The sequence below is a fragment of the Pinus tabuliformis genome, chromosome Q (genome assembly GCF_031772625.1).
Source record: "Pinus tabuliformis cultivar Carrire ecotype Pingquan chromosome Q, CPIR1, whole genome shotgun sequence".
In the NCBI taxonomy this organism is placed as follows: domain Eukaryota; kingdom Viridiplantae; phylum Streptophyta; class Pinopsida; order Pinales; family Pinaceae; genus Pinus; species Pinus tabuliformis.
In genome coordinates, this window is record NC_142296.1 from 547535276 (window position 1) to 547561328 (window position 26053).

Genomic DNA, 26053 nt, shown 5'->3' on the forward strand with positions numbered 1-26053 from the left:
ACTTCGTCCGTCCCATTACCCCTCAGTTTGTGAAAGTAGTTGGACTGATAACAGGAATACAAGATCTTCCATATGCATCAAGAAATCCAAATACCACTCCCAGAGGAGTTGTTGTATCATCAGTGAAAGAAGAAGTTATTGCCACACTCGAAGGTTTGGCAGAGGCTATTGAGAATAGAGAGGAACCTTCGGTCTTCCAATACGGAGAATGAGACACCCTCGTGAGCTTGGGCTCAGATTTTGGTACAAGAGGCAGAGGGGAAGGTAGCAAGGAGGTGGGGGCGGAGACGAACCAACAGACTCAGAGTCGACACCATCAGATTCTGAAGAAGAGGAGGAGGATGATGAAGAAGAATACATGACTGACCAAAACTTGGAATGGATGACTCAGGGACCATTAGCTCTCCTGGGTGCTTTGCACAATATGCCCAAGCAGTAGGAGAGAATGCTCACAAATTTTGACCTTGACAACACAGTGAATGCAGAAGATCACTTGGAAAATTTATACCTACAATTGCAGACACTTGAGGTATGATATGATCATGTTGCATGTAGATTGTTCCCATTTACCTTCGATGGTCACGCAGCAGTACAGTATCACAACCTTCCTGTCAACTCCATGCATAACTGGGGTATGTTTAAACACGTGTTTCTGGAAAAGTTTGTTGATGACAAGGCCCCAACCATGTTACTCAAAGAATTGGGAAGCCTAAAGATGGAGGGGAAAGAAAAGGTAAAATATTTCAATCAGAGATTTTTGTGCATATTGAATAAGTTTGCAATGGACAAAAAACCTCATGACTCCATCATTGTTGACTACTACACGTCTGCACTACCTACCAACATTGCGCAGTTTGTCAAGTGAGCTACAAAACCAACATTGTTAGAAAACTGCAAAGAGGGAATCACTGTTGAGAAAGATCTGCATGCAATTGGAGTGATCAAGGATGAAGAACCAATGAAGGATTCCAGAGATGTGAGGAGGAAACCCCAGGATGCGGTGAGCAAGGGCAAAGACAAGGAAACAAGTGATATTGAAACCCTTACTTGCCTTGTCAAGAACTTGACATCAAAAGTGTCTGAGCTCAAATGACAAACAATCAACACATCTGTGAGCGACCGACCACCCAAACAACAATAAGGAAGCATGTCATCAAGCAACAACCACTTCTTGACCAAAACTACATAGATCTCCAACTCAGTTTTCTAGTTAGAGCAATGCGTGAATGATGAATTTTGCTCATTCCCTGAAGATGAGCACTCAGAAGGGTCTTGTTCGGACTAGAAGTGAGTTGCGGGCTTAGTATGCAACCGCACACTAGATGTAGTGAGCAATATGTAGGGAAAACCGGGAGATACAAATGATGATGAAGATGTTGCGCTTGATGAGGTATCAAGCACTAAGCAGGTGGTAAACATGTATTAGTGCTCGTAAGCAGCGCAAAATACAAACACTGAGAAGCAGTCCCCAAAATCAAAATGGTCATTACAATCTCAGAAGTCAAGGGGCTCCCCCTACACTTGGGGAAATGAAACAAAAGCTCGAACTGCTGAGGAAGGTTGATCCACCAGCCGTCCAAAAGCAGAAAACACAAAGCAATCCTGGGAAGATAGCAGCAGACAAGAGTACGTCCATGAGTAGCAAACTATAGAACACTCCACTGGACAACACGAACACCAGTCTTACCCTGGACATCTCGGTGAGTCTACCCACTCTGGATTACAACATTGTGGAAGACATGAAGAAAACTTGTGCAAACATCTATTTGTTCAACTTGGCTAAGATCCAGAGTTAGCGGGACATCCTGCTGTGCGCACTGGGGCAGACATCAATGGACAACGCAACCTCTACCAGCAAGGGAGTAAGAAAACCTCTCGGATCACTTTCAACTGTGATAAACACACTCCGGATGGAAGAAGAAAAATATGTTTGCCCTCCATTCTTGCTTTAATTTGAAATATTTAACTGTAATGTTCACAATAGTTTGATTGATTCTGGCGTGGTAGCCAACATCATGCCACTCTACATTACCAAAAATATCAATGCACAATGGAGCAAGACATCTGCGCAGATCATCCAACTCGATTGGACATTTGTACCAACCATTGGTGAACTTCGGGATGTGATCATTCGACTATCTCATGACGGCCGAGTTCACCAGTGCATAAACATTGTTGTTGTGGACATACCAGAAGCATATGGCTTACTACTCAGCAGAGACTGGTCTAGCAAGCTGAATGGGTATTTTGCTATAGACTGGTCACACATGTGGCTTCTGTAAAAGGGAAAAATCAATGAAATCTGGGTTTTATTAGAGATATACATGAGGCACAATGTCACTCCCATCAATGACGAGAACAAACCATTGGCCTTCACAGAGCTCATGTTTGACAACTGCCTCTTGGAAACAACATTGGGGTGTTATCCCACACGGTTAGCTCCAACCCCACTAGACACGTAGTTGGGTCTCCTTCCTTGCCCAACTGATGGAAATGAAACTTGTATATTGCATTGTCACATTATTAGCAGTAGCAGTAGCAGTAGCGATAGTAGTAGCAGTAGTACAAGCGCGTCAAGCGGTCTGTGTACATATGAGCTATGGACCATGTGTTTTGATGGATCAAAGACATGGGATGGCTCTGGAGCCGGGTGTGTATTGATTGACCCAAAGCACATGGAACACTTGATCTCAAGTCACTTGGAGTTTGAGTGCACAAACAACATTTCTGAATACGAAGCAGTCATGTCAGGCTTGCAAAAGGTTATTAACCTCGACGTTGTTGCGCTGAAAGTGGTAGGTGATGCAGAAATCATGATATGACAAGTACGTAACACCATACATTGTTTATCACCTCATCTCAAAAGCAACCAACAAGAGGTATGGCAACTAATATCTAACTTCCAAGCATTCAATATCATTGTTGTGCCAAGAATGTGATATGCAACTAACGATACCTTAGCAAATGCAATTTCTAGCATGTCACCACTTAGGGATATATTTATTGTTGAAATTCTGTATAAGCCTTTTATCCCTAATAACATAACTAAGCTACACGCTTTTCGTGATGATCAATAGATACTACACTTCACGGACAATGTTGATTCCTTCAAGGATGCAGGAGCTGAGGAAGATGAGCACAAGCAGTCCCTATAAGCTGCAGTTGATGGCAAGAAAGGAAACCTCATCCCCAAGGGTGTGGTTTCTCTCAACAAGCACTATGACTTGAAAATCCACCTTCAAGGGGAAGGAAACAAAAAAACCCTAGTTCCACCATGAGGAACGAACAAATCAACTTGGGAACAAATCACGATTCAAAGTTCGTCAACCCTGGTACGCGCAACACACTGTAGGAGCAACAATTTTTTGTCTGCTTGCTCAAATAGTACTAGGATGTGCCCGCGTGGGAATATGATGACCTAAGTACATGTGAAACACATATAATCGAACACATGATTTCAATCAAAGAAGGAGTCAAGCCATTGCAACAAAAAATGGGTAAAATACATCTGACGCTTTAACCCCTTTTACAAAAAGAACTAACTAAGTTGTTGGATGCTTGGATCACTTACAAAGTTCATTACGTTACATGGGTTTCTAATTTAAGTTATGTACATAAGAAATCCTGGGAAATACGCTTATGCATTGATTTCCGAAACTTTAACCACTCCCGAAACAAAAACAAGTACCTCGTGCCATCATTGGAGCCTATGATACACACAGTATCTAAATCATGAATGTTGTCCACACCTAATGGCCTTTGAAGATACCACTAGGTTTTGGTAGTAGAACCTAATAGTCTGATACTTGTTCACAAGAAGCTTGGCCCTCACATGTACTATTTGCAATCACTTGACGGGAGGATTGATAACCTTCCTGTCAATGGCCAAGATCTCAAACTCTCTCTTTAGTAGGTCGAGCCGCGCCCTGCACCGTGTACATAGTCTGTCTGCTACTTATTGTTTTTTTTTATTTACTTACTATTTTTGTTTCATTTTGTTTTGTTTGTTTAGTGTCCTTCTATTTTTAGTTTTGAAAATAAATGCTGCCCTCTACTGAGTTCTGGCTTTTGAATGAGTATGTGGCTGAGATCTAAAGATCCTTGTGCCACTGTAGCACTTAACTAGTTCTGTCTCTATCTGCTCTGTGCTTGGTCATAACCTTTAGCCGATGAAGTATTGATGGAAAATACAAGCTATCTGTAAGGGAATCTTGGGTCCAACCATGAACCCATGTCCACATTGGGAAACCCCATGCCCATACTCAACTTTCTACTTTGTGTGTCCAAGCTTATCTAACTAGTAGAAATGGAGAAGGGGAAAAGATAAATGAGTAAACCTATGTCAAAGGCCTTACATGCTTCTCTGAAGGAACAACCTCTTCTCCTCTCAATAATTCGAGATCCCTCTTCTGCCCCAAAAATAAATAAGTGCCTATGCACAGTCCTCTTAAAAAATACAAGGGCAAAAGAAGAGAAAGGCTTCCTGCGCAGAGAGGTGAAGCATGCAACTCCACCAAGGTACTGACCAAGCTCGATGGCAGTGGAGAAATGAGTGTGTTCTTGTGTGACTCTACCGGGGTACTATCCAGGCCTGCTGGTAGCAGAGCAACACCAGAGATGAAAACTTATACTTTGAATTTTTTTAACTTGCGAGCCAAACTACCCTTCCCAATTTTGAAACATTGTGATCAAGCTGAAAATTTTTGTTGTGTTTGACTGAGTTGGCAAAGGTGAACCATGTCTGTCCATGGGGTAAGTGGGGAAGCTGAAGTAACCCACACAATGATTCAATACTCCCTAAGAGATCAAGGTCCTATGTTTTCAATGAACCAAAACAGAGAATCTGGAGTTCAACCAGTGTGTCGCCAAGTATTGTAGCGACTGCAACACCCTCCAAAATTTTGGCCTGCATCCAATTTCGAAGCCTCCCTTGGATTTTTACTTGATGTTTGCAAGCACTCGGGCTCACCCCATGAGCTTGTGTTGAGTCTTTGCACCCTCCTTGCTTGACCATTCAATGGACATCTTTTTGCATGTTGGTCACAATGTCATGCTTGTAGCCATGTTTTGGTCATGCACAAGGTCCCACTTCGTGTGTACAAGTTGTATTCGCTATGTAAACATCTATCACACTCACACATGAAGTTGTATGCATTGTTGCGCAAGTGTCATCACGATCTTTCAACGATCTATCACAAGCGTCGTGCTTGTCATTCGCATCGTTGGTCAATCATGTTGAGTATATGTTGTCTTGATGATTTTAGGCACCTTGTCGTTAAGTCATGTTGAATGTGTGTTCGCAAGGTCGCGTATGCACAAATTCACTTAGTCACACACTTAGTCATTTTTTTGAAGTTCTAACGATCTGATGACCCTCTAAAAACCAAACCTCCACCCCAGAATCGACTAGAATTATTGTCACCTAAAACAATGCAGAAGTGTCTAACAAGCCATTTCAATCTGCGCTGCCTGCAAGATAATCAACCAACCTTCCTGCGGGTCAACCAGAGAGTTTGACTAGGTAGTGACCCCGGGACTCACTCCCCTAAAAAATTGTGCAAAAGCTATAGACCTTTGCCACTCCATTGACTGTGTAAACTACATAGACAGGTCGGATAGACATCCAGTGTTTGTCCTTATCTCCCTCAAAAAATTGCATATTTTTTCTGGCCAACCAACTAGTTAGTCGTTCGGCTGCTCACCCAGAAAACTGCATAGATTTCATGAGCAGTGCCTTAGCTAACCAACATCTCTGTCAGCTTGGAAACTGCACAGAGGTGTTCAGCAAGTCAGGCTCCTAGCAATTTCGTAGATTTTGTCACCAGCAATCCCGTAGCCCGCCATCAACTCCCTAGGAAAAAATGCGCATTTTTTCCTGACAATCCTCTTGCAAACCACTGCGAGCTCCCCATATGAATTGCTCAATTTTACTGCCAAGCCCTCTATTGCATGGGATGCTTCCCTTAAGAAATTGTGCAGATTTACCCTCGATCTGAGCCAAATCCCACAGATAGTCATTGTTGATCCACATTGTCCATCTTAGTCTCCTAGTGACTGCTGCGTAATTTTCACCAACAATACCCAAAGCCCGCATCCTAGCTTGAAACCTGCCTTGCGCAGTTTCATAGCCTTGTCATCTCTTCCATTCATCTACATCCGAAATCGAATGACAATCCATCATGGTAGACTAGGAGTTTTATGGATTTGATTTTGTCTCGTCATGAGTGATTGCAGATACAGGTACATGGATAAGACATGACGCGATGACAAACGAGATGAACAAGGAGAGCACATGCAAGGAGATATGTCCACGAACAGACGAATAGACGATGCATGCGAGAAGAAATTTTCGCAAATAGACGAACATGTGAAGTATGCCAAAGTACAAGCAAAGGAGCGACGTGCACATGCGACATCAAGTGAGCACCAAGACCATTGAAGACTGTGCACACCTTTCCATATGGAAGTGAGGCTATGATACACCAAGTGCACATCCATCACTCAAAAACACTGAAACTCAAGAAGGACACCAACAACATCATGAACATACCAGCACTGTCGTGTCGAGTCGTGTCATGAGTCATGTCGGCCACATCAGTACTGTGGGCCATACTGTGTAAATCAATGTAATGTAACATGGAAGTCTAAGTGACCCACATGTCATACGAAGAGTAATGTAAAGCTAAAGAGTCAAATAAGTCAAACAGTCATGAGGGAAGTCGAATAGTCACAAGGGCCAGTTTTACCCTTGGCTATAAATACCCCCTCATTTGTACTTGCAAAGAACTTTTCACCTTAGCTCCTCCCACATAGCCTTCAGAGTTTGTAATATTTTAATTGAGGAGCAGTGGCTCCAACGGCCCTCTCATGGGGTTAGTGATGTATGGTGTACCAATTTGTCTTAGAATTTTCGCTTAATTCAGAAGCCTGATAACAGGCCAACACATTTTCACACATGTATTGTAATTGTTTGTAAAACTAATCTTGGAACACTTTTAATGCATTTTACTTTAACCTATGTTAAATAGTTGAACTTTTTCGGTTGTTCTAATACATATGTTTATGAAAATGTGTTGTATAAGTTTTTAACATTGTCCTACCCGGGTGGGCTACCTCACTGGACATTAGACATAACATTTCTCGTAAACTTGTTATAAAAATCATCACACTCATGCGGGCTACTCTGTTGAGTGTTTTACATGTTATCACTTCTTCTGCATTTGTGACTGTCACATCCATGTGGACTACTCCACCAGAAGCTGCGCATGTCATGTTGTGTTGTATGTCTCTAATAGAGTTGGGAGTCTCCCCTTTCGTCTAGAGACTCACTTCCACCTACTTCCTCTGTGGTGAAAGAACCTTGGCACAAGTAACACTAGCACTCACCAGGCACGTGAAGCTCATTGTTCGAAGACAAAGAAGACCATTCTCATGTGCTAGCAAGCAAGAGCTAAGGCAAAACTTTAAGATAATGGAAACGGGCCATCAGACTGGATGGGACTCCTACACCAAATGGTGTGAGGTCTAGTTGGGACTTCATACCAGGGAGATCCCCTGAATGTTGGCAGGTCCAACACTGTCAATAGTTATATGTTGTTGATGTGTATGTTGTAGATTAAATTTTTATGATTATGTTATATGTTATATGTTGTTGTTGATTGTGTTATAGGTTAACTTGTTGTTGTTATATGATAGTTAGCTTGATGATTAGGTTATATGTTGTTGATGTGCATGATATATAACTTGTTGTTGGTATATGCTAGTAACTTGATGATTAGGGTTATAACATTAAGATATTGATGTTATATGTATCATGCTAAATTGGATTGTCCCATGCAGATGGTTAGGGTTATGAAATTCAGGTATGAGTTAATATGTTGTGATATTATGACATACTAATCTAGACTCACTGTGCATATGTGATTATTATGTATGAATGATAATTGTTTATGAGTTTATGATGTGAACATGTTAGTTAGTGACTATTATGGATATCATGATCTTATTTTTGTTTGAGCTGCTGTGTTGTGAAGTAATATCGTGTTGATTGTGCAGATAAGATAGCCTCCCATAAGATACATTAAGGTATGTTCTTGCTTATGTCATCTACTTTGTGCTTGAATGTTTGATTATGTCGTCTAGTTGATTAATTTAACATGGCATGTTTGCAAGTTGGTTGTATGTTTGATGAATTGCACAATATGAGTATGCGTTCAAATGATCTTGTTTTACGATGATTGTACTAACACATACGTGTTGAGACAGTTGATATGTACTTGAGTGTAGTAGGTGACAATTGTAGCATTATGTCTAATGACTATGAGTTGACTATGGATTATGACATGATTGTTAGTCTTGGTAGAGGTTGATTTCAAATTGATATATATGATTATCTTCATATTTGGAACATGTGGTTGACACGTGTGAAGAGTTGCAGGAAACATGTTTGGTATTAGAATGACAAGGTAATAGTTGATGTGTTTATATAACTAACAGTTGGGTGATGTGACATTACATAGTAAGCCTCTATTGTACAACATAAAAAGGTAAAAGAAAGGAATTGGACAAGAATTCCTTTGGCCATGTTTGGAAACCTTAATTCCAAACGAATGGGTGCTTTGCATACATGAAGTCTTCTTAACCTTGATTTTGTTTGACATTATGTGGAAATGTGTTATAGTTATGAACATGTATTTGACAGGTACATCAACTAGTTGCTAGTTATAGTTGGATCTATCAAAGAATTGGAGTTCATTGAGAGATGGTGTGGATGTGTTCCTTTGCAAGCAACGTGCTTGGCACAACAAGGTAAGGTAACTAGAGTATTGTTATGTTTACTTATGCACTGACAGTTATTTGTTTATGGAAGTATGATGCAGGGAGTTGCATGGCAAGAGAGGTTTCCATGAAATCTTGAAGAAGGTTTTGGTTGAGCTTTCCTTGGGAACCATGGGGATTGAGTCATGGTGTTTGTTGCTAGTCTTGTGCTTTTGGTCTTTTGTGAATTGTTGAGCTTGAGTTGTGGTTTTGTTTATGTCTGGTGAAAGGCCTTGCCACTTTGTTTTGGTGTCGTATTGTTATTGATTTTCATGGTCTTCTTCTTGTTTGGTTCTTGTCTTGCCTTTTATGTTCTGAGTCTTGGGAATTGGTAGTACTACTGTTGTGCATATGTTGTATATGTTGTACATGTTGCATATGTGATGTTGTGTGCATGCGGTGTTGTGTATATATAATGTGTGTACATGTTGTTTATGCAATGATTATGTACAAGGTGGTACAGATAGTGTTGTGTGAATGTTGCATATGTAGTGTTGGGTATAGATGGTGCTATGTACGTCTTGGATATGTGGTGTTGTCTACATATTGTACTATGCACATGATAGATATGCGGTGTTGTGTGCATATGGTGTTGTGCACATGTTGGATATGCAATGTTGTGTACATAGGGTGCTATGTACATGTTGTATATGCAGTGTTATGTACATATGGTGTTGTGTGCATGTTGTACAATTGGTGCTATGTACATATGGTGTTGTGTACATGTTGTACAAATGTTACAGTGTGTAGATGGTGTTGTGTACATGTCGTGCATATGGTGTTGTGTACATGTGGTGTCGTGTACATGGCGTGCATGTGGTGTTGTGTACATCTGTCGTTGTGTACACATTGTACAGGTGGTACAATGTACATGTGGCGTTGTGTACACATTGTGCAGGGGGTGCCATGTACATGTGATGTTGTGTACACGTTGTGTAGGTGGTGCTTTGTACAAGTGGTACTCTGTACATGTTGTACATGTGGTATTGGTGTACATGTGGTATTATGTGCATGTTGTACATGTTGTGTTTTGTGCATGTGGTACTATGTATGTGCATTGTGTAGTCATGTTATTGTGACATGTGTACTCGTTGTGTTGTACCATGTGTAGTACATGCATTGTGTTGTGTTGTACGACAGGTGTAGGTACATGTATTATGTGGTGTTATACATCAAGTATAAATGTATGTGTCGTGTTGGTGTACACTAGGTGTAGGTGTATTTATGTGTTGTGTTGTACATTGGGTGTAGGTGTATGTGTGGTATGTCAGGTGTAGGTGCATGTATTGCATGGTGTTGTATGTCATGTGTGGTTGTATGTGTGTGATGCACATTATGTGTATGTGCACATGGTTGAGGAGAAGGCACTAGGTGTTTGTTGGGTGTGGAAACCGATCCGGAGTGCGTACGGAAAAAGGACAAAGGTAGAAGCTAAGGATTGATTAAAGGATAAGTATCAGTATTTTATTTCAGTTTTATTATGCATGTGATTTATGATTCTGGTCTATGATGATTACATGTGATCTATGATTCTGATTTATGATGATTGCATGTGATTCATGATTTTGATCTATGATGGTTGTGTTTTGAGCTAACCTGATGTGATATTTTTATACATGTTGATTTGGTCAAATATGTTAGTTTGAATTGTGATAGGAAGTAAACAGGGTTGCAAGTGTACCTTATTGACGAGCTACCAATGAGGTATGATGTGAATTTATTTCAATTTATTTTAAATCTAATGGAAGTTATGTGCTTGGTATAAGAAGCAAGGAAATGTCTGGTTGGGTGGTTGAAATTGACAGTAAGAATTAGCAATGTCAGTGAAAGGAATTGAAACAAGAAGCAATATGCTGGTAAAGTATTTAGGAGCAGTGCCATTGTGGGATATTGGTACCCAATAGTTTCCATTGATTGCCATGAGCATGCTATGACTGGTATGATGGTTTTAAGGTAGGTATATGCCTTGGTTTTTATATCTTCCAATGCGAGGAAGCCTTGCCAAGGGATGGAATACTTGGGATGGGGGTGCCAGTGGAACTTGGAAGGTGTGTGATTGCATGGAAGGGGTGACCGGATTGCCCGAGGGACTGTGCAACAAAGAAGGGAAGACCAGAGATATATTTGTTTTGGTTATTAGCATTTCCAGATGGAATCCAATGCACATTGGGAGTGTTCCTTGGAACAATGAGTCGGTAAATTTTCACTGAGAGGACAAGTGGCATTGGATTGTAGCACTAGACATTGGATGCAAATTTGACTTTGCAGTGGATTATGGACTTCTTGGGAAGGAGGTAAATCTTGGTATTACTTTGAGGGTGGAGGTGTGAGCCTCTATATTCCCTTGTTGCAAATGTAGGCATCATATCCTTTTATTTGTTGGTTGAGAAAATGTGCATATGTTTATATGTGTGTATTATTGTAAATATAGTATCGAGCTGGATTTATAAAGCTCCATAGACAGTATGATTATTTGTTGGTTGAAGAAAATGTGTATAAGTATATGTGGATTGTAAATATCGTAATGAGTTGTGTTATAAAGATCTAATAAATGGTATGTTTGTCATTCTTTAACAGATGGTCATTGTAAATACTACAACGAGTTGTGTTATAAAGCTCCATGGGAAGTATGTTTTGTTGTCAGTAGTCTTGTTGGTTAGGTGTCATTGAACACCGAGGACATTGTTCCCCCAAGGGGGAGGGTTTTGTAATGACCCTAGTTAAAAATCCATGTAAAAATATATAAGGCCACAGTTGATGGGACATGTATTCCAAGATGAATGGTGGGCAAGACATCCTAGTGGGTGTTCATTTTGGTTATTATGGCTAAGGAAATTGGCAAAGGCAAAGGCTTTGGAAAGGCATGAGGCATTTATTAGCATTTTATTTATAAAAATAAAGGAAATTAGGAGAAAATGAAGGTGAAAGGTCACAAGTTGCATGTGAGGAGAAAAATAAATGAAAATAGAGGCATCATTAATAAAAAGGCTTCTGAGGATCAGTGGGTAAGCTTGGTCAGTTCAGTTTTGGAACTCTCTCTCTATTCTATCTCTCTCTCATACTCTTGGGCACTTAGAGTTTTCTTGGAGCACTCTTGGAGAGTGTGGCATACTTGGAGTTTTGGAGCAAGAATCCATAGGAAGAGCAGGAAAGCGCAAGAGGACATTGGGATCAATAGTTGCAGCGGGTTTTCTTGCAGGTACTGAGTTGCATGTATGCTTTCGTCACTAGTTTCGGTATGCATGACACATGCATGTGGTTTTTTGGTTATGATCTGTCATTGGCATGGAGGATTGCCTGGATTGATAGTGGATTTTCCTAGCCTTGCCGTTTCCTGGATAGCCATGGTGTTGTGGGTTCATTTCATTGTTTTTCTAGTTGGTCATCATGTTTCCTTTAGCTTGGGTTGAGCTATTAGTTTCTGGATCCTTGGTTGGAAAAACGCTCTAGAGTCCCTGTAAAGGCTTGGGTAGAGACCAATCTGATGATGGTTTTTTGATGTCTAGCTGTGAGGTGGAATCACTATTTGATGGGTTGAGATGGTTGGCCTCTGGAAGCCCTGGATGGTTTTGGATTGATGTGTTTTATGAGATCCCACATTCATTCTTGGAATATGGCATGGGGGTGAATGGCTGAAGACATATTTGGCTCAACCATTCTACAGTTGAGTGGAACATGGTAGTCTAATGCCAGGTTGGCTTTTGCATCACTAATATGAGGTTATTTCTCCTTGTTATCTCATGAGTATTATATTGGTTTATATGTGGATTATATGGCTATTTTTTCCTTGGTATTTCTGTTGTTATTATGTTGGTTATGAATATGTATAATGATAGTGGCTATGTATGTCTCCCATCATGTTTTTACTTGTATATGAATGAACAATGTATCTATGGCATAATGGGTGAAACTACAGCTAAAGTGATAAGGAAACAATGCCTCATAATGAATCTCAAATAAGTATGAGACCCCTATGCTTAGATTTTTTATTTAAACCTGTAGATTTCATTCATGCCAAGTGTTTGACAGAATGTTAGTCCTGGTTGGGGATGGTCAGGCCTAGTCCTAGAGTTATTTTTTGGTTTATTAGTCTTGTCATCATGTGTTTAATGGATTCTGGAAGTTACAACAAGTTCTGGGTAGTGGCCGAAATTCTAGGCTTGAAAAGTGCCTTAAATTCCCCGGACTCTGGCACAAGTCTACTAGAAATAGTCCTTAGACACTGGCATGCAGGCTTGTGGGAGCGTCTAGAGCTCTTTGGACGCTAGCATGCTCATAGCATGGGAGCGTCTAGAGCTCTAAAAACTCAGTGGGACCCAGGGGCTGGTTAGCAGAAAGGTTGGCATGGTTCCTAGGAGTCTTATTGCTAATGTTGAAGGTATGTATGGTGTGTTTCCATTGTTTCTACTTCCTTAACGTGACTTGGGAGGTCGAATCATATCATAGTAACTTCTCGTCACATGTTTACCCTAGTTGGTTGGTTACTTGGGTAGGCGTGGGATGAGGGTGTTACACCTTTGAAGTGGAGACAAATGTGAGTGGGTATGTTATGGGAGTGGTCTTGATGCAGGGAGGAAGACTTGTATGCTACCTTTCTAAATTATTTCATGGGGAAGTTCTTAACTACTCTACCAATGACAAGGAGATATATGCATTGGTGCAAGCTATGAAGAAGTGGAAGTACTATATAATGGGAAAGGATATGGTAATACACACAAACTTCTAGTCATTACAGTACCTATAGGACCAGAGTAAGCTACAATAGACTAGGCATTACAAGTGTATGGGGTTTCTGCAACAATTTCATTTGGTGATCAAGTATAAGAAGGGATACACAAAAAAGTTAGTAGACATGCACTCAAGGCCACCCACATAAAATATCATAGCTTTGGGGACTCTTATGCACATGGAGTCATTCAGCCATGATGTATACAAAGAGGCATATTCAAAGGACAAGGACTTCAAGGAGGTGTTTCAATAATTGCAAATTAAAAGTCATGTGCACAATGGTGACAACATTGTTGATTACCATCTCCAAGACTGATTCCTCTATAGTTTAGATAAGTTATGTGTTCCTAAAGGTGAGGCAATTGCAGTTGATAAGAGAGTCTCACACCTCCAAGGTTGAATGTCACTTTGGTATAGGGAATATTATGGCCAACTTGCAGAGGTATGTGGATTGGTCCAAGATGTAAGAGAAAGTAGTTAGGTTCATAAGAGGATGCATGCTTTGTTGTACCAACAATCCTAGAAATAGGAAAAACATCTATATCATCTCATACTTGTACCCACTCTTCCTTAGGAAAGCATTTCAATGGACTTTGTGGGAGGTTTACCAACAACCAGGCGACGTCATGAATACCTATTCATGGTAATTGATAGGTTTAGCAAGATGTGTGTCCTGATGAATTGTAAAAAGACCATAAGTGGGCAAGAAGCATCACACTTGTTTTTTGGATAGGTCTAGGTGCACTTTGGGATACCAAGGAGAATCATTTCAAATAGGGGCACAATATTTCTCAGTGCATTTTGGACTATATTATGGGAAACAATGGATGCAAAGTTGAAGAGAACTACAACATTCCATCCAGAGATAGATGGGAAGACAAAAGTAGTCAATAAGACTTTGGTGCAACTTCTGAGGGGATACAACTAGAAGCATTTAAAGGCTTGGGATGAAAATTTGGTATATATGCAACATTCTTACAACAATCATTCCACACTTCTATAGGAAAGTCCCCATTTGAAACTTTTTTTTGGATATTTTCTACCTTCACCTTTGGACATTGCATATGGGCAACAAGGAGTAGTCAGGGAAGATCTTACAGGAGACACCTTGAGGGCTCGAACATTTATAGAGAAGATTAGATAGACCCATATACAGGTATAAGAGACACTACAAAAGTCACAAGAGAAATATAAGGTCAGACATGATTAAAATAAAATAGAGAAATCATTCAAGGTGGGAGACAAAATATGGCTATAGTTGAACAAAGAGAGGCTACAGGGACTGGTAAGAAAATCAAGGCTTTGAGGTATGGTCCTTCGAGATATTAGAAAAGGTGGATGATAACTCTTATCACCTTAGTTTACCACCATAATATGCACATTTACTTAGTTGTGAATGTAGAGAATCTAAAACTCCATGAGCCTTCCATGTTAGATCAGAAAGAGGAACGAGTCCTACCTTCAATGGAAGATTTGACATTAGATGCTCATGAAGAGTTGATAAAAGATATATTTTTATAGAAGATGGTACAAAACCACAAGATAGGGGCATCATGGCCTTTGGCAGATTGGGTTGAAAGGACAACTTCTAAGAAAAGCTACATGGTACACCCAAGAGAAGGTGGAGGAAAAATTTCCTCACCTCATTCAGTAGACATTTTTGGGGACCAAAAGCCTCCCTAAATGGGGAGGTGTGATCCAAATTAGAACATTATATTTTTTGTCATCCATCTCGATGCTTTGAGAGTGGAAAAAGTGGAGGAATCAACTCACATGGACATTTTTACTAATGGTACCCAATTTGGCAAAACATGGTTTGAACCCTTTCGAGAGGATTTTGAGGCATCAAATGACGTTTTTTGGGGGTAAAACTTTATCCCTTCAATGCAACACTTTTTTTTTCTATTCTACACACAAATATCTTTCCAACGGCACAATAATCACATCAATTGCAGTTTTTATGTGAAAGTTATGCCACCCAGAAGTTAACCTTTGTGTTTTCACCACTGTAATTTGATCATATGCCACGCTAGCCCCCATTATTCATGAAAAAGGGGCTCGCCACAAGATTATGATGAAGATGACTCTAGAAGGGTCTATATTGTAAATTTGGTTAAGAGTTGAGGTAGTCAAACCTAACCACTAGTAGGCTATAAGGTTGTGTTATAACTGGGCCATTAGGAGGAAAAGGGGTTCCATTCTTTCGAGGGAATTTGTTCCATAGTTGAACAAAAATAACTGAGATGGATAGGAGATAGAGTATAGAGAGAGGATTTGTGCACTGTATTAGCCCACAGGTCATAGGCTATACTTCTTGTACTCGTACACATTTTTTATTTAGAGAGAGAGAGAAAAGCAACCTCACCTTCCAACTAGATTTTTCTCCTTAAAAAGTTTCCAAGAGAATATTTTATATCGATGTGTGTGAGCAAGTATAATTTTATTAAATCTGTTGAAACTGTCCAATAAAATATTCACAAGAATATACGAATCATTTAATACATTTCAAATCCCTGGACTTTAAAAAATTGTAAAAAATTATAAATGTATCTTTTCATTTTTTTCTTTAAAATAATAATTTGTTTTTTTTGTTTTTTATTGTGTAAAACTATTAAATTCTTAAATTTTAATGTGGTTATGCATTAAAGACTTCAAGAAATATTGTTATAACAACATAAATGGCATAATCATCTCTCTCCCCTCTACTAAATCAATCTAAAATCATTTTAACTACATACAAATTATTTAAATATAATAAAATAATTATTTTTAATTTTTAATTTTATAAACTATTTATTCTCATGCTTATAAACTATTCTCTCATGCTTCTTTAGTATTCACATAATTTTATCTCTCTCATGCTTTCTTAGTATTCACATAATTTTATTTTGGAGTTTATTTTAACACAAATCTGTAAATTTAAAACATTTGCTTTTATAACTATTTATCGTAATTTTTAGCATCAATTTTTTTGCACAATCTATCCTTAAAAATATGCTTTAATATAATATAAAAGTATAAATAAAAATTGAATGTAACAAAAATTCAATACCTTCACCATCAAGAAGTCAAACAAAAATCTAAGAAACAATCAAATTCGGCATAGCATGGTTTCTTAATGAGCTAAGACTTTTTAAGTTCTTTTGCTAACTTGTTTAAATATAAATTATGGAAGGAATTTAGGTCAGGTGATATGGGATATGTTTCATTTGCTTTGTTGTATGGGTTCAAGTCTCTTGAGATTATGGCTTTTGTGAAATTTATAAAAGGTGTAGTTTAACTTAGAGATTTCAAAAAAAATTTGTTGTTTAAAATACATTTTTGAATGCATAAATGGATTAAGCACCCTTAAAAACCCTTGGAGCTCTCAATTGCACACATTAAACAATTTAAATCCAAGTTTTTAAAAATTTCTAAAAAAAATAATCGTAAAACATTTATAAAATAGTTATTCTATGAAATAATTGTTCTACTTTATAAAATAATAACAACTAATGTACTAAAAAAATATAATCATTCTTATTAAAAAAAATTTGGAAAAAAATATTTCATATTCACAAATACAACTAACATAAATTCTTGAATTTAAATTTTTTTTTTCATAATTATTTATGATAATTAGGGCGATAGGCCTTCCTATGAAACAAGCTTTCGTCGTCCTTTTCATTCCCAGGTTAACACCTGGCGTCCATATTTGACGGGTACCTGTCGTGATTTCTGTTGCAACCCTCGCAGCATGCTTCAATGCGTCTTCGTTTGCTTTCAATCCTTTGCTCTGTGGCATGCCTCTCAACACCACTGGCCAACATCGACATTATGAGCATCAGCATCATCGGCATGGAAATCGGGCTATACTGTTAATCCCCATAACTGTGGCATGCGGGGCACTGTTTCTTGTCAGCGCCACAGCCTGGTGATTTGTTTTGTGAAAATGGAGCGCAAGAGACGGCGACTGAGAGAAACCAGTGAAGCACAGGAATCTAACAGTTCTGAGAGGATATCCTGCTCACTTGTATTTCCACTAGAATTGACTAATTAATGACATCGACATCCTCATCTTCTTCTCCTCTTCTTCGGCTGTTCTCAGTACTGTGACAACTTCATTATTTCTTTCTTTCGGAATAATCAGTACTTCTTCATCTCGGCTCGCAGTTGTTCTATACAGAGCCATGGCAGCGGCAGCTACAATGCAAGTTTCTTTGTTTCAGATCATTTACTTTCGTTCAAGAAGGCAACAACAGGGGAGTTGTTTGGCCTGAAAATGGTAAAATTTTCAAGTGACATGGGAGGGCTGGGGAAAGCCAGCCACAGGAAGATTATCGCGTCAGCATCTTCCCGCCGTACGAAAACCTGAAACCCTTCCTAAATGGCTTTTTTTCCCATCCTGTTTGCTTTTGTTTACTTACTCCTACAGTGCTACGTCTCTCTGGTTTTTTGTTTTTCAGGGGATTCATGATACATTTTCTTTTGTTTACTTACTCTTACAGTGCTACGTCTCTCTGGTTTTTTGTTTTTCATATATATATATATATATATATATGTGGGGTATAATAGGGTTTTCACACTGCAGTTCCTTCCCCAAAGGGTGTCATAGGGCGTTCACTATGCCTTTTCGATATTTTAATTAATTTTTTTTAGTATTGATTAATATAAGACATGTTTATAGGTAACTGTCACAAAACTGCTTCAAGTGATAATTGCCATTTTTGTTTCATGTTAAACACAAACAATGAGAGAATATAATATAAACTGTGTTTGCTTACAGGGAAAGTTGATTCCTCGTGCTTTGACATTTCCATTCGGCATCAAGGCCCTTGCTGACTATGTGCTTGAGAAGGGTCTGAAGATTGGCATATATTCAGATGCAGGGTAAGCTCAGCAAGACTTTCCTATTCTTGAAAACCATAACCCATTCGGGACATTACGTGAGCTTACCTGATCTCAGGTAAGATCCTGTTTTTCTTTCTTCCATTTGTATACCCAGATTGACCTATAAACCCCACAAAACCATGAAAACCCTGAAAATATTAGGCAAAAAAAACTTTAAAAAGATCTTTAAATATAAAATAAATAGTGAAATTTTCAAGAAACGAATTATTTTTCTTATTTACTCTGTTCCTGAGTTTGAAATTCCTCCAAAATTTGGAACAAAATTCATATTTTTCGTATCTATACTTCCATATTGGGGATTGTATAAGATTTTTTTGTTACATATTTTGTCCGTATTGGGTCGTGTTTGGATTCGAATCTTGCTATGATGCCTTTGACTGATAGAGTTTGTTTTGGAAAAAGATCAGTATTTTATCTTTGGGTGAAATTTTTTTGTATTTGTTTTAGTTTCTATAATTTCTCATTCTCAATTCTGACCTTGCCAAACCATTTGCAGAGTCGAGTCTAGCTACTTTTCTTCAAGCTATGATCGAGTTGTGCAATTTTTTCTTAATAATGCTTCAAATGGTAATTGGAAATATGCCTACTGAAATTTGCTTCAAATGGTAATTGGAAATATGCCTACTGAAATTTGCTTCAAATGGTAATTGGAAATATGCCTACTGAAATTTGTGGAGTTAGTGTTTGGTTTCACTTGTTAAGGGTTTGGTTTGTGAAAATTCTATAGATAGTCAAGCATATTGTGGCACCAATTTTGTGAACCTGCATATATTAACCAACCAGAGGCTGACAGTTATTAGTTTGATCCTTGTTGACTTTTTACCATGCATGCAGTGGTCCTTAGCCATCATTGCCATTTAAAGATGTATGCAGTTTTGGAATTGGTTTTTGATTGTTTTGATCATTTGCGAAAACTGCGTTTTATATTACAGAATGACCAAAAATACATCAATATTTTGCTCACCTGCACAGTTTGGACTAGATTGTTCCCCCTGTAAATAACATATTTACCATGTTTTATAAAATGAATGAGTCAGAGCAGAGCAAGCAAACTGGTATCTAAGGTTTTCATAGTCAGGTAGTTGTAGCCATTTATATTGATTGATTGCACAATCCATATTTGGATTATATTCACATTAGTTATGCAGTCTGAAGCTTCTATAAAACCATGACAATAACCCTAAGCTTAACATGATTTGTGCCTAACAGTGCTTCGTGGCTTTTTCTTTTCTGCTTCTTAAACAAGTTATTATCCTGGTAAGAAAGAGGAAAATAAAAGAAATGTTGCCATATAAACTTCACTTAAGAATCTTCGTGTGATCACAAGGGTCAAGCAACCTATCAGGGGTTTTCATTTCCAGAGAAAACACAAAATAGCAATGAAATAGACTAAAGGCACAACTGACTTTGGACTTGAAGAAGATGGACAGTTTGGCAGTAGTGAACCTCAACTAATTGCATTCATATTCCTCCCTTCTATGAGTGAACTAAGTATAAGTTTATCAAATCACATATTGTGAATAATAAATTCCCCAGTTTTGTAAATGATATGTATCTTTTTACATAATCATCTTATGTCAAAAATGTAAAGAGAAAACAGTTTATATATGTGTGTGCGAAACAATTAACTATTTTGCAACGAAGAGGAAGCACAATAATATTTCATTGCCCCTGATTGTTTATTTTATTGAAATAGAACACCAAGGACATTGTCCATGACATTGATGCCGGAGTTGGCTAGGGCAATCCCTCTTTTGGAAAGATTCCAGGTATTATCATATTCTGATGTTCCGAAAAGAATTTATTTTGCAAAGTAAATTGTGAAGAAAAATTAAATGGTACAATATCAACAATGTTGCATCAACAGGGTATCGACTATCTCAAGTATGATAACTGTTTCGATGATGGTTCAAAACCTGAAGTCAGGTGAAGTTCTTCTCCATCAGGGTTTCATCTTTGGAGTAGATTCATACTTTCAGTTGTTAGAAGGGTTTATCTTTGTATGCATAGCAGGTACCCAAGGATGAGGGATGCACTTCTTAAGACAGACCATCCAATATTCTATTCTTTGTGTGAGTGGTATGCAAGACGTCTCTACTTTCTGTGGACACTTGTATACCACTGGATGTTGTTAAAAGTGTATACTGATTAACATTCAAATCATTGAGTTTTAGAAGTATTTTGTTGGCGACTTCCAATTTTTTTTGGTATTTTTGCAGGGGTGTCGATAATCCGGCTACTTGGGCTCGCAATGTAGGAAATAGCTGGAGAACAACACTAGACATACAGAATAAATGGGAGAGGTAATTTACTGGACCTTTGCAAATTGTTCTTATTATCAAAGATCCATGATTTCAGATTTAAAATTACAATTTTCTTGAGCCTGCGAAGCTCAACACTGAAACATAAGTCCATATACTATGAGGCTTACACATTTTCACTTGTGGCTTGAGAGGTCTGCACCATCTGCTTACAAATCTTTGATATCACGTTCAATTTGGTTATAATTTCACTCATAGATTACAAGATTTCATACATAAGTAGTTTGTAGCTCTATTTAGGTCATGTCTTTCTAGCATAAAAGAAACATTCGTATATAAGTTTGAATTTGAATACAATTTGATACAGAAAAATTATGTAACAAAAAGATCCATTACAGCTCCAGAACAGAATTATACTTCTCATAGATAATAAAATATGCATTTTGTTCCAAATTTTAGAAGAATTTCAGCTTTGAGAACACTTCATAAATAAGAAAAAGGAAAAAAAAAAAAAATTCACTTCTTGAAAATTTTGTCTTTAGATTATATCTATAAGATGTATTAGAGATTTTCTTTCAATATTTTAGAGCTTTTTGGGTTGTTTTTTTTTTTGGGTTTATGGAATGATCGGGATGAAATACATGAGGTATATTATCAAAAAGACAATCAAAAGTAAGATGATCACATTGTATCCATATTGTATGGAAAATTTGCCGGATTTTTACTACTTGCTAAATTTCCATACAACAAAGTCCAATATGACCGAATTTTGCTGCTATGTTTTCTTTTTTGGCTTCAACTTCCACTGAATGGTGTGAAAACCAGGGATTGAAATGCATGACCATGAATAGTATGGTGTCGGCCATTGTACATGGTGGAAGGGATTGAAATGCACTATTTATAATTCATTTTATTTGCAAATCGAAAGCAAAGATTCATAATTTTTTTTTAGCAAGTTTGGAGAGTTTTGTACTCACTTTATGACTTGCTCTGGTCCAGTATAACATCTCGGGCAGACCAAAACAACATTTGGGCCGACTATGCAGCACCTGGTGGATGGAATGGTAACGACCTTTCTTGCTACTAAAATTTACTGTGCGATGTCTTTGAAATTTAGGTCTTTGTTTTTCTTTTTTATTTTGGGCTTTTGTTTATATTGGGTAAGATATGCTCCAATCAAATGTTTACCATCGTTTGGTCATGACTTTAGTTGCTGTTATTTCATCATGAATCAAGATAAATGCATATCAAGAAGACGCAATCACACAAATTCCCTCTCCCTACAGAGACCTAGCATGTTATGCTTTTGCCATATAGGCTCAACAACATCTAGATCAGAGAATTATTAGTAGCTTTATCTTTTTATCATACACTTCTTACTTCAACAACCGCTATAAATACCATCAACCGATTCCAGATCATTACAAGCATTATTTGAAACGTTGTATCTGACTAAAGGAAATGAAACGATTTATAAATGTTGTCCTCTGTTAATTTCTTTGGACACTTTGTATGTTTTCCCATATCTTCAGATCCGGACATGTTAGAGGTTGGGAATGGCAACATGACTGCAGATAAGGACCGCTCACATTTCAGCATTTGGGCTCTTATGAAGGTATTCAACATGCCAATGTCTTAGGTGATCATTACTGATAATTAGGAAGGCATGAACATATATTATCATCGCTTGTTTTCAAGCAGGGCTGCAAATCGACATTCAAGGGAAGCTGAAAGAGCTTATTTGCGAGGCGATCACAGCACTGCTAGGAATATTTCTCTAAAATCAAAAGAGGAACATTTGGCTGCAGATAAACTAAATGCTAAGGCAGCTGCAGAAATTCTTCAACTTAGAAATGAAAAACATAAGGACATTTGGAATTTAGATCTACATGGGCTTCATGCAGCAGAAGCTTGGAAATGATTGAATACCATACTTCTGTCCCAGTTTAAGCTTTTCACAGATGACAAGCTGGAACTAGAGAATCGACATCTCACTTTTCATATACGTTGTTCAGGTATGTCCAATCGTACTTGCCAAAACTATTATACAATTTGGAATACGGTTTTAAATTGGTTCTTCAGATTAGGTTTCAATTTAGTCTCTGAAGAATTGTTGTGGTGCTGTATTTAAAATTGCAGAGGAAGAGGCTTTCATGAATGTATTGAGGTTTATGCATCAGGGAACACCTCAACTGCCTTGTACTGCTGAGGTGTTGGATGTGTTGATTCTTGCGCTCAAGATGGATGTCACAAGATGTGTTGATTATTGCCTCAGGGAGTTGCAGGCATCAATGACAACAGACTCCGCATTGCATTATTTACAGCTCCCACAAAATATGCTTACAAATCACAGAGTGCAGTCATTAAAAGAGTCTGTTGAGAAGTTTCTTGTCGAACATTTAGGTTATATTGAAAAGTAAGTTTCTTATTGCAATGTTTTTTAATTTTTTTTTTTTCTAAGAAGTATCATCAGGATTAGGTTATATGAAAAGTAAGTTGCCTTTGACTTTCTAATTTCTCCTGACTTCTAGATTTTGCATTTTTTATTTTATATGATTTTTAAAAACTGGGACTCTTTTCTGTTTGTAATTTTATACCTACTGTCATTTGAAGAATTAACTATTTTATTTTTCTTATTACATAACACAATTTGTTAATAGAATTAGAGAGAAGCTATAAAATTTTAAATATAGTTTATTTATAAATTTTTTGATACAGTTTATTAATATTGTTTTATAGAATAGAATAGATGATTTAATTGGTTATTTAAGTTTTTCAGAAAATATCAATTTAACTTTGGTTAAAAAGAAAGTATTTTTTGTCACTGGATTTTTTCTACAAAAAACTTTTATGCACAAATTCAGTGCAAATAATTGAAAATTTTTATATAACTTTTAAAAAATAAATACTATAAAATAAGATTAATTTCAAATTTGGCTAAAATTATCTTTATCCAAATTTGACAGAATTCTGAAAATTCTGAAGAGATATATATATATATATATATATATATATATATATATATATATATATATATATATATATATGAAACAAAATTTGCATTGCTGATATGACTCTCTCGTGGAAGATTTCTCATTCATCCCTGATGTACTTCAAACTAATCAATCTGTTATGTCCTGATCATGATTTTCAGGCAATCTGAAGAGCTTTTGGATCTTCCTTTGGCCGGCATCGAGGTTGTGCTGTCAAGTGATGAATTGAGAGTTCAATCAGAAGATGCACTGTATGATTTTGTCATAAGTTGGGCCAGAAAACATTATCTAAGTCCTGAACAAAGGAGAGAAATCTTGGGCAGTAACCTTTGCAAACTGATACGTTTTCCAAACATGACCACTCCCAAACTGAAAGATGTTCTTTCTTGCTATGACTTGGATAATGTGTGTGCATCAAAGGTAGTGTCAGAAGCACTTCTTTTGAAGGCAGATGCACCCCACAAAATATTGAATGAAAGGGTGTACCAGCATTTCCCTGTTACAGTGGTGGAGTTTGATGACCCTATCAAGGAATGCATGGTGTTTTGGTACATAACCAAAGATTCCTGTTCTCGGTTCTCTCCTGATGATGAGCGGCTGTATTCTCTACCTTTCTTGTTCTGTGGCGCAAATACAATCTGCAAAACTGTAGGAGGTAGCGTTCTGATAATGTCTCAGAATCTCAATTGTATCTGAGACCAATGCATTACAAGAAATACTTAAAACGTTTAATTGAAATCATTCCATAATTTACTGAAAATTTATGCGCTGTCCTTCAGACTAGTGCATGGTTACTTGCAGTTTGTACAAGTTGTCATTTTTTCAACAACACAAGATAAATTTCATTCATTTATGGGTTTCTGTTGGTGATATGCCATGCCGGAGTTCGCAGCTGGATGATGTATGTGATGGTTAACCCATTTGGGAATTAGGTTTCTGCATATCTTTATGGGTAAACTATCTTTTTAATTTATTCTTTTCATCATATATATGACTCACATGAAAATTAAATGGCATCTACTTGGCTTGGCAGTTACAAGTGAGAGCCTTCTAGTCCTCTTGTAATTCTGCATGCATGAGGTCTCATTGTATTACTATTTACCATGTTTGTTCTGTTGTATCAGTTTATTTAGTGGGACGTATCTCCTTTTTTTCATGTTGAGCTTCACGCTGTAACTAATTTCAATGAAACTGGCATGACACTGATCATGCGAATCAAGCAAAAAGCTACAACTATGAAAAATGATCCCATTTAAATTAGCTGGTGGTTAGAAATTCTTTGAACTCGAGGAGTGATGTACAAGAATCCACAGTAAGTCAGAAGAAAATGCTAACATAATAGGATAGCCACAGTGAAGTTTAGTATTGTTATCCACATGGACATTAACTAAGGGAAAAAAGGCTGACCATACTTATTGAAAAACAAAATAATACATAATATCAAGTCTTTCTCATCATCTCTTCTCTATTTCAGTGAAAGTAATATGTGAAAACCCATCAATCTTTGATGTAAGTTTCATGTCTGTTAAGCAAGTCACATGATGGTTGTTTTGTAGTTTTTCTCTATGTTAGGACAGCTTGATCATTTTCATGAGAAATGCAAGGGTGTCACTCTTCTTAGACACTGGTACCACTATCCAATTAGGAGAACTTTAGAGGTTGTTGACAATTATACGAGAGACTGTGTACAATTGGATGATCTTTGGGCACTCAATTACTTCTTAACCAAAATTGGCAGTGAAGGTCAAGTGAACTCATAAGTTATTTTGTTTTCTCTATTCTAAAATTTGAAACTGAATTCAAAACCTTCACTGTTTTCCTGACACATTTGTTCTTCTGGGTACTGTTTTGTATGGAGGGTTCTTGCTTGAATCCCCTTTGTTATTTTATTTTTGGATGAACCTAAATAAAATCTTTCCCCATTTCTACTTTACTTTTGAGTGTGTAGAAAAAGGTGAATTGATATCCTTCAGTATCTTTCCACACACCCTAGATTCCTCAGCAGCTGCTAAAAGGTCCCTACTAATAATGTGCCACAGTTTTTGGTAGAAATCAATAGGGAAACCAACAGGCCCTATTTCCTTTGAGTACACAACTGATCTTAGTTCTTCCTGGACGAAGACCCATGTTTAGTCTGCTATCGGGGTTTGAGATATCAAAAGGCTTTGTTACCAGGTTTTGGTAGTAAGATTTTGCCGCTGTCTTAATACACAGAGCTGATCTGAGTTCTTCTTTCCAGCCTTATTCTAGATGTTTTCTTTGCTTCTCTTCTCCCTTAGGTAGTTGTGTGAAAGAAAGCAGTTGTCACGGACCAGAGCTTTCCCCCTTCACGGTTCATTCATCAGACAGCACCAGTAGGCTATG

The 26053-nt window shown here is 37.6% G+C and overlaps 1 protein-coding gene, 1 long non-coding RNA gene and 1 pseudogene across 2 annotated transcripts; all 3 read left to right on the forward strand.

The window, feature by feature from the left end:
• The first annotated feature begins 20286 nt into the window (after window positions 1-20286).
• Window positions 20287-20947, forward strand: LOC149220614 (alpha-galactosidase 3-like). The gene is made up of 3 exons (XM_089382833.1): window positions 20287-20361; window positions 20449-20514; window positions 20655-20947. The coding sequence occupies exons 1-3, from the start codon at window positions 20288-20290 to the stop codon at window positions 20740-20742; spliced, it is 228 nt and encodes a 75-aa protein (XP_089238959.1). The 5' UTR covers window position 20287; the 3' UTR covers window positions 20743-20947.
• Window positions 20948-22274: 1327 nt separating this feature from the next.
• On the forward strand, window positions 22275-22883 carry LOC149220615 (uncharacterized). The gene is made up of 3 exons (XR_016248759.1): window positions 22275-22311; window positions 22398-22711; window positions 22836-22883. It is a non-coding gene; the product is annotated as an uncharacterized LOC149220615 (long non-coding RNA).
• Window positions 22884-22897: 14 nt separating this feature from the next.
• On the forward strand, window positions 22898-24682 carry LOC149220616 (BTB/POZ domain-containing protein POB1 pseudogene; annotated as a pseudogene).
• Window positions 24683-26053: the final 1371 nt, after the last annotated feature.

Coding starts and splice junctions, on each gene's coding strand:
- LOC149220614 (XM_089382833.1), top strand. CDS start 20,288: ATGTTGCATCAACAGGGTATCGACTATCTCAAGTATGATAACTGTTTC. Junction 20,362..20,448: donor GGTTCAAAACCTGAAGTCAG/GTGAAGTTCTTC, acceptor TATGCATAGCAG/GTACCCAAGGATGAGGGATG. Junction 20,515..20,654: donor TTCTATTCTTTGTGTGAGTG/GTATGCAAGACG, acceptor GTATTTTTGCAG/GGGTGTCGATAATCCGGCTA.